Consider the following 13,034-nt stretch of genomic DNA (forward strand, 5'->3'; position numbering starts at 1 on the left):
GGGCCAGAGGAAACCAGAGGCACAAAACCTCGAACAGAGCCCTTTTTTTTTGTTTTTTTGGGTTTTTTTTTTTCCCCTGCTCTCCCAAGCAGCTCTGCATTTCATTAGGCGGCCAGGCCAGCCCTCGCCCAGCTGGGGAGAAGGAGGGAGGGGAGGGGGCCCCTCAGGGTTTGCATGTCGGGAGCAGAAATCACAACCAGAAGGCTGAGAGGAGGGAGTTGTTTGTGTTTGTCGCTCATCCCAGTGCTTGCCTGGCCCTGACCCTGCCTCCAGGAGCCCGTGCTGGCCTGGAATAACTCTCCTCTGTTGGGTTTCCTTCTTGCCAAAGCAGCTCTGGGCACCTTCCAGCCAGCTTCTCCCCACTCCAGCCATCCCCTCACGCTGCCAACCCCTCTCTCTGCCCCGCTCCAGCCTCTCAAAGGATCCTCCTTGGAAGAAGCCCTGGAGTTTTCCATGGGCCTTAGCCCTGCCAGCAAGCTCCACCGTCTTCCCCTCCCCCTGGGCTGGACCACCCTGCCCAGGAAAACACAGAGCCTCTCCCTGCTCCCCTGCAAGAGCCCCCCAACCCGCTGGGGACTGGGGAGAATGGTTATATTGAGGGAGGGTCCCCCCAGCCACCCTAAATATCTATTGGCAGAGCATCACTGGCAAGCACAGTACATTGGAGACAGATGCAAGCCCCGCAGCAGCTCGGGAGATGCAGGCGTGCCTCTGCTCAGCCTTTGGAGCTGCACAGCACTGTGCCACACTCCTTCTTCCCCCCGAAATACCCTGTCCTGGGGTTCAGCCTTTGGCAAAGCTTCCTGCCAGAGCTGCTCTGGTGTCCCCGGGCTCCTCAGGCAGGGAGAGACCCCAGGAGGTGCAGCCCCGAGGATGCTGTGGTACCCCTGGGCAGGGAGAGACCCCAGGAGATGCAGCCCCCAGGGATGATCCAGTACCCCCAGGCAGGGAAATTTCTCAGGAGGTGCAGCCCCTGGGGATGCTCCAGTACCCCCGGGCAGGGAGAGACCCCAGGAGGTGCAGACCCCGGGGATGCTGTGGTACCCTCAGGAGGTGCAGCCCCCAGGGATGCTCTGGTACCCCCAGGAGGTGCAACCCCCGGGGATGCTCTGGTACCCGCAGGAGGTGCAGCCCCCGGGGATGCTCTGGTACCCCCGGGAGGTGCAACCCCCGGGGATGCTCTGGTACCCTCAGGAGGTGCAGCCCCCGGGGATGCTCTGGTACCCCCAAGAGGTGCAACCCCCGGGGATGCTCTGGTACCCCCAAGAGGTGCAACCCCCGGGGATGCTCTGGTACCCCCAGGAGGTGCAGCCCCCAGGGATGCTCCGGTACCCTGAGGCTCCCCAGTCAGGGAGAGGCCCCAGCAGGCACAGCCGCGCTGCTGGCCTGCCTCCCGCCCCCCCTCCCATCAGCCTGCCGGATTCCTGAGCGCTGACACAGGATGCTCCAGCAGTGAGTGTGCAGAGCCTTCCTCCTCTTCCCATGCCCCAGGAGAGGAGGGATGGCCGGGTTGCATCAGCCTAGGAAGGAGCGAGAGCAGCCGGAGTGAAACGCGAAGCTCCTGCGAACCCCTGGCTGCCCATCGGCTCCCAGCCCCGAGGGTCTCCCCCAGCCCCTGCTGGCACCTGGCCCGGACAGACACTTTAAAGGCCGGGATGATTCACACCTTTGACACTCCCTTCTTGGTTAGAGCCGGTTTGAAGTCCTTCCCTCTCCCCGAGGAGAGCCGCAGCCAGGGATTGCCCCTGGATGGTTACAGCAGGAGAAAAGTGAAAGGCTGCTGCCTGCCCTCCTTCCCAAGCATCACCCAGGCAGCCCAGCTGCCACGCTCCCTCTGCCAGCATCTATCCCACCCTCCGGCGGTGCTGGAGGATTTTCCCAGCACTTCTCCTCTCCCACGGGAGCTGACCCGAGCTGGGGGAAGGGCAGCAGCTGAGGCCAGCGCTTCCAGCAGCTCGTTACTATTCTCGGAAGGGTAGGATCCTGCCATCTTCCCATTAAGTCATCTCCTCCTCGACCCGGTGAGGCAGTTTCCATAGGAGTCAACCTCTGTCCCAAATGATGGAAGTTTTTATTTTTATCTGGCTTATTTATGCACTTCTCTTCCCTCTTTCATCATTGGCCTGGGCAGTGAGTTTGGGTCATTAGCCTCAGCTTGAGCTCATTCCCTGTCCTTGCTCAGCTGTCCCCTCCATCAGCCTCATCTCTGTAACTCTGTGGGCAGAAAGAAAAGTCCAGAAAAGTACAAGCAGCATAACAGAAGAGATGAATTAAAGAAAACAGACCCAGCTTAGGTAAAAGTGATTATAGGAATTGAAAAAAAAAAAAAAAATAAAACAGAGCAGAAAAATTTATTCCATAAGTAACACAGTGCCATTATTAGGGGTCTTTTCAATTTCAGGTTGGTTTGGTCCAGACCCCTCAGCAGAGCTCACCTGCAGCTAGGACATATCTATTATTTTTTTTTTTTTCCAGTCCCCCTAAGCCACAGCAGCCGGAGGCTCCCTGGGGACACACATGCACGTCACAGGGAGCAAACCCCCAGGTAAAAAGCCCAGCCAGGGGATCAAACCAGGCGTGTGTCAGCACAGCAGATGGAGCTGGGCCAGGTCCTTTGGGGACACGGAAGGGAGAACTCGCTCACCTCAGGCAGCTCCACGGGAGGTCACACCAGCCCGAGAGAGCTGCGTGGGCACCTGTGGGCAGTCTCTGCCCTGTTGGCAGAGGCCAGCAGCAATTAAACTGTTGCACAACTCTCCTCTGGAAGACAGAGTAGATAGGAGTGCTGCTGGGTGCTCTGTGCCAGAGGGAGGCTGGGTCTTGTCTATGTAGGGACACCAGGGCCGCACAAACCAGCAGGACCAGGTGATCTTCCAGGGCTTGGATGCCTAGAAAACTTTTGGAAATGTCAAGATCAGGAGTGCCCCCATCCCATTTTTGGGATTTGGAAGCTGGGCAAAATCATTCACTTCCATGGAGATGCTGCTGGTGGGCAAGGAGCAGGACTGAAAGTTGCTACCCCCTGCCTTGGGAAGGAAACTGTGCTGGTGGCAGGAGGCTGTTTCCATCCTCCAGCCCAGCTTCCAAGCCTAAGAGCAGGAGAGCTGGGGGAAACAGCACTGTGTAGCCATCCTCCTTCTCCTGCTATTCTTCTCTCACTCACCTCCTTTGAGACAGCAGTGAGAGTGTGGGGTAGTCCTGGAGAGCACCTGAGGGAGGGAAGCAGGACAGCGCCTTCCCATCACCTCCCAAAGGTCAGTCAGTGAAAAGAAATGTCTCATCATACCCCATTTGTGTCATCTACCAGACTGAAATTGTGTCACCATTAGTGCAATTACCCAGAAAATTAAGATGGTAGGACTTTTGCTTTTACCTAAGAATAAGGAGCTATTAAATTGTACATTGAGTAGTGGAGCTGCCTCAAAGCCACCCCAGACCAGGCAGTTTCTCCTTATCTCTCCCATCCCCCTGCTTTGGGATGACCCAGCCCAACACTTCCAGTTTCTCACAGGTCCAAGGTGTTAAAAACCCCACGCTGGTCACTTCTCATGTCCCCCCCAAAAGGGGTTCCCAAGGTTCAGCCAGATATCCCAGGCTGCGTTTCACATCTTCGACTTGCCAGAGACGCAATCCCCAGTTAAAAAGTTCATTAATTAGGAGCAGAGAAGCCTCTAGTGAATCTTCCAGCAAGAAGCAAGGAAAAAAAAAAAAAATTCCCCCACAATTCAGTCTAATTACAATGCCTTGGGGCGCTCCACTCACTGTGAAGCCGAGGCCAAACTTTTCTCCCCACCCCTAACAGCAGGAACTTTAACCCAGTTATAGTTTTACTGATAATGAAAGAGAAGGGAAAAAAAAAAAAAAAAACACACCACCTTCTGATATTTATCGTTTGAACTATTCTGCAAGTAACAGCAAAGAGGCACAGAAACACTTCCTGCAGAGCAGTAGCTGTGTTCTGGGTGAAATCCACTCACACAGCCCCAATCCAGCTCAGTGAGCAGGCAATGCTGGAGGCCAGTGCTCAGCCCAGCTGTGCCACAGGCTGGTCAGACTGCACCCAGCTGCTCTTCTGGGATTTAGCAACCGCTTCCCACCCACAGACAGTGACTCTGCACATTAGGTACTTTCAGAGCAAGACCTCAAATGCCACGGCAGCTCCGGTCCCGGGAAGAGGCTACAGCCAGAAGAGCAGCAGGAACTCCTGGAAGATCCCGGGAAGGACTCCAGGCACCCTGACATAAGTTTCCTTTCTTCCCCAGCTCCCAGAAAAGCTGGACTCTAACCCACCCCAAGCCTCTGGCAAGGCTGGGTGGATCCAGCCACAGACATGCAGAACCACACCCCGGCTGCTGCCTGCCCTCCTCCCCCTCGAGCCAGCGGGGCACAAACAGGAACTAGGCTCATACAGTTGAAAATATTTAATACGTGTTGTACACGTAGAAATTACATTTTATACAAAACATGATACATCACTGAAGGAGAACACTGTACAAAATTCCCTACGGGAGCCCCAAGCCTTTATACAACAAAGACCGGGAGTTACCAAGCCTAACAAACAGGCTCAAGGACTTTCCGTCAGAGCGTCTGTAAACTTCGTTCCTCTCAATAAACACTTTTAAAAAGCACCATGTAATAGTTCTGACCTAAACCTTTCCAAAATAGACACTTTATTTAATAAACTTAATACTTTCCAAGCTTAAAATATCACCCGCCGGGGGCGCCCCCAGGGTCGGCGGCAGCCGAGGAGCCTCCCCCAGGCGCCGGGGAGGGCGGCGGCTCTGCCGGGAAGGGGAATTCCGGGAGGGCAGGGCCGGGGGCGCTCCCAGGGCGGGTGCCGGCAGCCGGGACCCGGCGGGGAACGGGGAAGTGCCGCCGCTGCTGCCCGCGGTCCCTCCCGTGCGGCGGCATAGGGCGCCGGGTCTGGCCGGCGCCGGAGCCCCGCGGCGCTCGGTGGGTGTCACCTCCGGGCCCCCCGGCCCGCGGCGGGGAGCCAGTCTCTGCGGCCGGGCCATCAGAAGGCCACGATGGCCGTGCTCCAGGGGTTGAGGGTCCGCAGCACCGGCTCGTCGCAGCAGATCTGTCCCGGCTCGGCCGCCGCCTCGGCGGGCGCCGTGCCCGCCGCCGCCTCGCCGCCGTCCAGAGGCGGTCGCCGCCGGCCCTTGGGCTCCTTGCTGAGCAGTCCCGAGAAGCTGGAGCCGAAGATGCTGATGAGGCTGGCCACGTTGCCCGTCTCCATGTCCTCCTGCTCGCCCGGCGGCGAGGGCGGCGGTGGCGGCGGCATCGGCGGCGGCTCCTCTTCCTCGCGGCGGGGCTTCTTCACCGGGGAGCCCGCCTGGCCGCCCTCGCCGGCGCTCCGCTTGCGGGGGCAGTGCGGCGGCGGGGGGGCCCCGGCGCAGCCCCCGCGGTTCTCGCCGCAGCAACAGCGCCGCGGCCGGGGGCCCTGGCAGTCCCTCCCCGCCTCGTCCTGCGGGGGCGGCGGCGGCGGCTCCTCGGCCGCCCAGGCGGCGGTGCGGGGCGGCGGCTCCTCCTCGGGGTGGCCGGCGGCCACGGGGGGCGGCTCGGGCGGGCAGCCCGGCTCGCTCAGGTAGACCTGCCGGGCGCTGCGCAGCACCAGCGACACCAGGAGGTTCTTGTGCAGCTTCAGGCCGCCGCGCTGGCCCCGCGCGCTGTAGATCTTGCCAAGTGAGATGCTGACGATGCGATGAGCCTCCAGCTTGAACTCCATGGGGAAAGCAGGTAGGCGAAGGGGAGCGGGAGGTAAAGAATTAAAAAAAAAAAAAAAAAAAAAAAAAAAAAAAAAATTAAAACCCCCGGGCCGAGCGGGGACCCACGCCTCACCCCAGCTCCGCACGCCGCCCCTTCGCGCCGCAGACTGAGCGAGCCCACGCGCCCGCCTGCCTTTTATACCGCCCCCGCCTCGGCCAATCAGGGCGCGCCGCCGGCCGCTCCAACCGCCGGCTGGCCCCCGCGCGCGCGCGCCGGCCAATGGCGGCGCAGGGCAGCGCGTTCGAAAGCTCGCCCCGCGGAGAGGGCTCTTAAAACGGCAACGCCAGCGCGCCGCGCGGGGTGGGGCCCACCGCGGCACCCCCGGCTCGCTGCACCCCACTCGGGAACGGGGGGAATTTTGGCCTCGGAAAGAGATGGAAACGTTCCTCGGGGAGAAAAAAAAAACAAACAACAAACCGAACAAAACACATCAAACCCAGCGCAGCCTCCGTTTGGTCAGGTTGGGAATGTTTCCCGCAATTTCAGCCCCTTGTCTGGGATCTTACCGTGCTAGAGAAGGAGCTGCTGGTGGTGATGGCTGGAGGGCGAAGCGTGTCTGTGAGGATTTCAGGGAAAATCTGCCCTGATGTGGAGCAGAAAGCCCTGCTTGCCCAGCTGCCAGGCGGAATTCTGCTCCAGGGGTCTGTCAGTGAAGCTCTCGGAAAGCCCAGGGGAGAGAGAAGATCCACAGCAGGGTTGGGAAGGGCTACGGGGAGTACAAATAGGGCATCTCCAAGCGTGATGGGGACCACAGCAAACTGGAGCACCTTGGCTGGGGACTGGAACACCACTGGGCTGTAGCTGTGAAAGCTGGTGGCAGGATCAGCAGGGTGGCTGGGGGATACACGGGACGATGCTGTCACCCCCAGACACAGCTCCAGGCACCAGGGAAGCCTCTGAGAAAGGTTGGAAGGTGTTTCAGAGCTTGGCATGCAAATCCTCCTTCTTCCACCAAGGACTAACCATCATCTGCAAGCAGAAAAGAAGTGAAAGGGCCTAAAATTAAGGAAGTTCAACGTGCTGCCCCAGAGTATCAGTTCCCACTCCCAGATGACACATAACAACTCACTTCCATCCCTTTTTTCCCAGGGGATGAATCCACAGACTCCCCCAAAGGAAAGCCACTGGCTGTCATGATGTTTTGTTGGCCTGTAACCCTGTCCTGGCTTTCTGGAAGGACAAAAGGGTGGCTGGTCACAGAGGTAACAAAAAAAAAGGTGAAGATGAGGCCACACCAACGCATGGTTGACATAGCAAGAGCCTTCTCAAAAAAAAAAAAAACAACCAACAAACCCACACTCAGAACAGATATATGTCTTCCTCCTGGTCAAACACAGATGGAAACCCTCAAATGCCACTCTCTGGGTGTCAGACATAACAGCATGTCAGCCTGGGTGTTGACATCTCAAACTGCCCAGCCCTCCTCCACCAAACCTCCACCCTCTGAAGTGACCAGACTGGTGCACGCTCAGCCACACGGCCAAAACAGCCAGGCCCAGACAAAAAATCACGGAGGCAGAAGGTCCCAGCTCAACCCAGAGCAGGGAGAGCCTGTCCTGGTCACGGGGAGTGGGGCTGTCCCCTCCACGCCCGGCGTGGGAGGCCGGAGGGACGCGAGCTCCGGTGGGAACCGAGGCTCTCCCGACCTGCCAAACCTGCTCCCCGCACCTCGGGGCCAGCAACACCCTGTCCTAAGCCCTGGGGTCAGCCTAACCAGCCAGGGCAGGTCTGGGCTTGCATGCCTGGGACTGCAGTCACGGCTCTTCACCCACATCTGCCCACCACCAGTGTCCCCTTGGTGGTACAGGGCTGGCTGTGCCCCTGGAAGAGCCATCACAAGCTCTGGGACTGCTGTTTGCCACATCTGGGCACCTGCATCTTCAGTAGAGGGTCAGAAAGTCAGATTTATACATCTTAGCTGGGCATAGCCCAACTCAGGGACAAAAAGCAGCAGTGTAAAGTCACCCCACCAGCTGGGAAAAGCCCAGGGCAGGAGGAGGAGGCAGAGCGTGGGAGCTCTGTGGGGTGAAGATGCCTGGATCGGAGCAGACTGACCTGTTCTGCTGCTCACCACCTCACCCTGATGGCATGAGGCACCACTTCTCCCCAGTCCCTGCCTTTTGGCCACTACCCTGCCTGGGAACAGGCGGCCCAGCAGCCGCTCCCTCTCTGGCCAGGGATCAGCAGGATGGGGATGGGGACTGAGTGAGCCCTCATCCCTCTTAGTGCTCAGACAGAGCACCAGCAGGGAGGAGCAGAGGTGCACAACGTCGGGCAGCAGAGCTGGTACCCGGCAGCAGGAGTTTCACCCACCAACAGCATGCCTGGTGTCAGGCACAGCCACCAGCACGGCATTCCTGGAGCACCAACGCCCTGCCTCGACACCTGCCTGCTCTCCGTGCCCTTTGCAGAGAGGGGGTGATGGTTTTTCCTTCTCCACAACAACATCTCATCTCAGAATCATGGTCCAGGACGTTTGCCAAAGCAAAGGTGCATGCACACTACATGAGTATCATTATCTACAATGGGCTGTTTCACAGACACATTTCATTCTCAACCCTGGGAATGACCCAAAGACTAGGCTGGCTTTTAGCTTGTGGGTCAAACCGATCTTTTTCCTTTTTTTTTTCCTAGCAGGATCTCCCTTGAATGGCAATCATCCCTCGAGGTGGGGGGGGAAATCCAGGGAAGAGGCCGGCGGGGGAGTCCCAGCAGAGCAGGGACAGCGGCAGCAGCCGGTTGAAGGCAGGCAGTATTTTGGTGGCAGCCCTGCCGCTCCCTCCCAGGCTGATGTCATGCTTTAGTAACTTTGAGGCAGAGTCACATGGCAGCTTCTGAGGTCAGCGCCTGGGGTGGCTTTGTCTGCCTTCCTTGTGCCTGCCCCGAGGCTCCTGCCCTCGCCCGGAGCGGCTCCGCCGGCGCTGACCCCGCCGAGCACGGCGCTCTCCAGCTAGCCAGGGCTCGGCACCCCCGCGGTTCTCACAGCTGGGCACAGCTGGGCACAGCTGGACGCGCCCCTGCCCTTCCGTGTGCCCGCGGCAGGGACATCGCCCCCAGCCCTGCGGGTCAGGGGGGGATACGGCAGAAGGAGGCGGAGGGAAAGGGTGTGACCGGCCGCTCTAATCTCCTCATGTGATCCAGCGCGCTTGGAAGGGCTTTGACGAACAATTAACAATCCTCCGGCTCAGCTGCTGCTTCCCGAAATAGCTCTGGCAGCAGCGGGAGGAGGAGGAGGAGGAGGAGGAAGGGGGCGGCCGGGCTGGCTGGCAGACAAAGGTGGCCTCTCCGCCAGCAGAGCTGCGGCCGGCACGGTGGCCAGGAGGCAGCCCCGGTGGGCCACCTGGAAAGGAAAACAATGCGACATAAAAGCAGCTCGAGGGAGGGAGGAAGCAGCTTGTGGTACGACTAATAATCGCAGAGGGCTGCGCACACACCACCGGCTTTTTTTGGGGTTTTTTTTTGGAGGCGTTTCAATTCAGAGCAGAGGAGGTCGGCGCCGGGATGCTCGCTGGGGATCCGTGCGGTCGCGCCTTGGCCGGGAGCGGCGGGGGATGCTGAGGGGGGCCCGGCTCCGGCAGCACCGCGGCTCTGCCGCCCCCCGAGCCTGCCTGAGCCCCGTCCTGGCCCGGCCCGGCCATCTGGCTCCCAGCACGGCCACCCCGCGGAATGAGGATGTGGTTAGCGAGATCCTGTTCCGACAGCGACGCCTGACCCCCTCTCAGCCCCCCGCCAGCTCCTCGCTGTCACCAAATGTGCGGGCCAGGCCCCAAGGGAAGCCAGATGCAGTAAAGAGGTGGAAAACCTCCAGCTAGGATGGATGGTGAAATTTGGGTCTCCTCGAAGCACACGCTGAAGTCATCCATCACCGGCTGTCCCAGTGCCACTGCCGTGCATCGATGCCTCTTCATCAATGTGAAAAACGCCAGCCACTTGTTTTTAAAATTTTAAAAGTTTCATAGTTATAAAATGGCTATAAAAATAGTAATATAATTAGAGTAACAATAATGTGGACAATTTGGATTAGGACAATATGAGACAGTAAAAACAAAGAGTTATGGACAGTCCACGTACCTCTTTCTGGGCAAAATAAGCCCGGAAAAGGACCCACCTTAACAGAGGATTAACCCTTAAAGCAACAGCCTGTTGCATATTCATACACCTCATCCATGGTACATAAATTCCATTCAAACACAGGATTCTGTCTGGGCAGTGTCAGCTTCTCCCTCTGAATCCTGATGGCATCTTCATGGCTGAGCGAGGTGGGAAGAAGTTCATTTCTTCTGATAATGGGGCAATAAATTCTCTTTCTCTGAAAGACTGAGGTGTCCTGTGGCTTCTATGTGGTTAGAGTCCTCTCTTTAAAAAAAAAAATCTTACATAGCATAGTTTCTATTTTAACCTTATGTTATAACCTAAAACTATATTTAACACAATACTTAACAAAATGAATACAGCATCACTTTCTAACATAACACATATAATATTTATTTTAATATTTGTGAAAAGCCAATCACAAAATACGCATTTTTCACACATTCAGACCAAGATTCGTGAGTAGAGCCTTCCTGAGAGGAGGGTGGGAACAAATCCATCAAAAGCCCCTCACCACCAGCAGTGCTGAGGCAAAAGCCTTCACACCAACAGCTGCCTGGAGCAAAACCAGAACTTCAGGACAGCCAAAGCCCCTGGGAGATCCAGGCACGTCCCCAGTGATTGCTGACATAAACCAAACAGGACAGGGAGGAACATTTCCAAATGGGAATCTATCCACAGCTTGAGTTCATTTCTGGATGGGAATAAACATCTAAATTGCAAGGCACCCATGTGGAGCTCAGGAGGAAGAGGAGGAAAGTTGCCTGGGGTTGGGTTTTTTTCCCAGAAAAATCAGTGATTCACGTGGCTTCAGTCTGGACCTGCCACAATCGGATATTGGTAACTAATCCCCCAGGGTTCCCAACTGCTCTGCTTTATCCTTGCTTGGAGATAAGGTCAGAAGAGCTGGGAACCATCCCAAAACACAGCCCAGAGAGCCAAACACTAATCGCTGATGAATGAAAGCCAAACACAAGTGAAACAAATACAAACAAATCAATACAGACGTGAACCCAAAGGAGAGGAAGCAGCTCCCTCGGCTTCTGAGAGCGCTGACACATGCCCCAAAACCACAGTGAGGTGTGAGCCTGCAGCACAGCCACTACTAGAAAGCAAAGGGGTTTTCCAAGGTTAAAACCCCCTTCCCATGGCAGAGGTCACAGTGCTGCTATCCCAGGCAGGTAGGACTCTCTCCTACACTTTTTTTTTTTTCCCTTTAGTTTTCACCAGTGATCTGGGATTCCCCCTTCTCCCCCTGCACAAATGGTTTAAAATCTCCCTTCCCTCCCTCTGAGCCACTGGCTTGGGATTTCCCTCTCCTCCCCTGGAGAACAGTGACCTGTCCCTCTGCCCATCAGATATCCTGCTGTTCCTCCAGCAGCCTCTCCAAACACAAAGGGGGGGCGGGGGGGAAATCCCACTCCCAGTTATCAGCATCTTCAGGCAGCTGTTTCCCTTGGAAAAAATGTGACCCCCTCATCTTTCAGTGGGTTATGGTACTGGTTTGGGTTTCCTGGGGAAAAAATGCATTTATTTGTTTGGGGTTTCCTATCAGACAACCCTTCTATTGTAGTACACCTTCCTGTATGTTTTTTGCCCTCTCTGACACGCCTGCAATGGGTCCTGTGCCACTTCCAAAGGCTGCTTTGTGTCCAGGGCATAAAGAAGCAGGCCAGCCCTGGGATGCAAAGCCCATGTTTTTCACTGGAGTGATTTGCTCCCCAGCAAACTCTGAGCTCAAGCAGGCAGCAGCCTCGGTGGCTGGGGCGAAACATCCCCAATTAATCACGGGAACTCCGCAGCCACAGCCGGCAATCCGCAGGGTGCTTTGTCTGCCCAAAGGAGGCTCCGCCTAATTATCTTTCCCCCCTCTCCCTGCATCTCAATGTCACCTTCCTCGTAGCCATGGGGCAAATGACAGCCGCATTCCCAGAGCGCAGATGTGTCCTCGGTGCCTTTGCTTCCCGTTTTAGGCGGGATGGGGAGGTGGCACAGAGATGCTCCCGAGCCACGGAGCTGCCTGCTTTGCTCCCTGCTTCCTTCCAGGTCCCCCAGGGGGACCGGGGACCTTGGGACCTGCCAGAAAATCACACCATAAGAGGAGCAGCCACCGCTGAGAGCAGCAAGGGCAGAGCAGATGCTCTGCAAGGGCAGAGCAGATCCTCTCTGTGTCAAATCCCTCTTCCCACCAAGGAAAAATGCGAAATGAAACATCTGTGCCTGGCAGCAGGGTTGGCTGCCTCAGCTCCTGCTGATCTCTGCCCCTTCCCTCTTCCTTTGACCACCTTGTTCTTCTCATGGTTTGTGGGCAGCCTGGAGCCCACAGAGATCATCCATGGACACAGGGATTACAAGGAAGTTGTTAGGGTTTGAAGGCTGCCTGGAAAAGTTCCTTCTAATTTCAACCTGTTTAACAAGGACCCTGGCAGTCCAGCACCTCACTGCTTCTGCAACTGAACTATCTCTTTTTGGATCCTTGTAAGATCTCAGCATCCCTGGCATCCCACAGCAGGCAATCCCAGGGATTCATCCTGCAGAAAGCCATCCTGCCTTTCCTCAACTTCATTTCCCCATTTCATTCACCAGAACACTGAATATTTAACTCCACACCAGTGTTTTGTATCATCATCCCTGCCTTAATCCTCTTAAAACCACCACTGACAATTTTCAACTATCACTAAAAACGAAAACGAGGAGGAAAACCACCCAAGCATCCGAAAGCCTTTATGGCTTCTTCCTTTAGCTGTAAAACCTTTTCAGGGGTGGGGAGGGGAAAGTCCCCTCCACTTTAATAAATTCAAATTCAAACCATTCCAGCCTTTTCCTGAAAAGAAAAGGCACTTCTCCCACACCAAATGCACATTCTCTGCACCAAGCTAGGATGGGATCACACACTCCCCACCATGCATGTACACACATGCCACAAAGATTTTCCTGATAAAAGTTCCAGGGAGCCCAGCTCTTCCCTGCAGACAGCTGGGATTCTGATGAGTTGGCACTTTTCACGGTGCAGAAATGTTTCATCAGATCTTTCCTGACCAGTTCTGCAGCTGTGTGCTCTGCACCCAGCTCTCCTCTCCCAGCAGGAATTGCTTAGCTGAGCACACTGAAGAACTCCCAAAAAACTCCTCGCTGCCTCCAAGCCCCAAATCAAAGTTTCCCTTATGGAATAG

The 13,034-nt window shown here is 56.5% G+C and overlaps 1 protein-coding gene across 1 annotated transcript; it reads right to left on the minus strand.

Moving 5' to 3' along the window:
- Window positions 1–4,406: 4,406 nt before the first annotated feature.
- On the minus strand, window positions 4,407–5,885 carry IER5 (immediate early response 5). Its single transcript, XM_059854748.1, has one exon. The coding sequence runs from the start codon at window positions 5,726–5,728 to the stop codon at window positions 5,015–5,017; it is 714 nt and encodes a 237-aa protein (XP_059710731.1). The 5' UTR covers window positions 5,729–5,885; the 3' UTR covers window positions 4,407–5,014.
- Window positions 5,886–13,034: the final 7,149 nt, after the last annotated feature.

The sequence above is a fragment of the Haemorhous mexicanus genome, chromosome 9 (genome assembly GCF_027477595.1).
Source record: "Haemorhous mexicanus isolate bHaeMex1 chromosome 9, bHaeMex1.pri, whole genome shotgun sequence".
NCBI lineage: Eukaryota > Metazoa > Chordata > Aves > Passeriformes > Fringillidae > Haemorhous > Haemorhous mexicanus.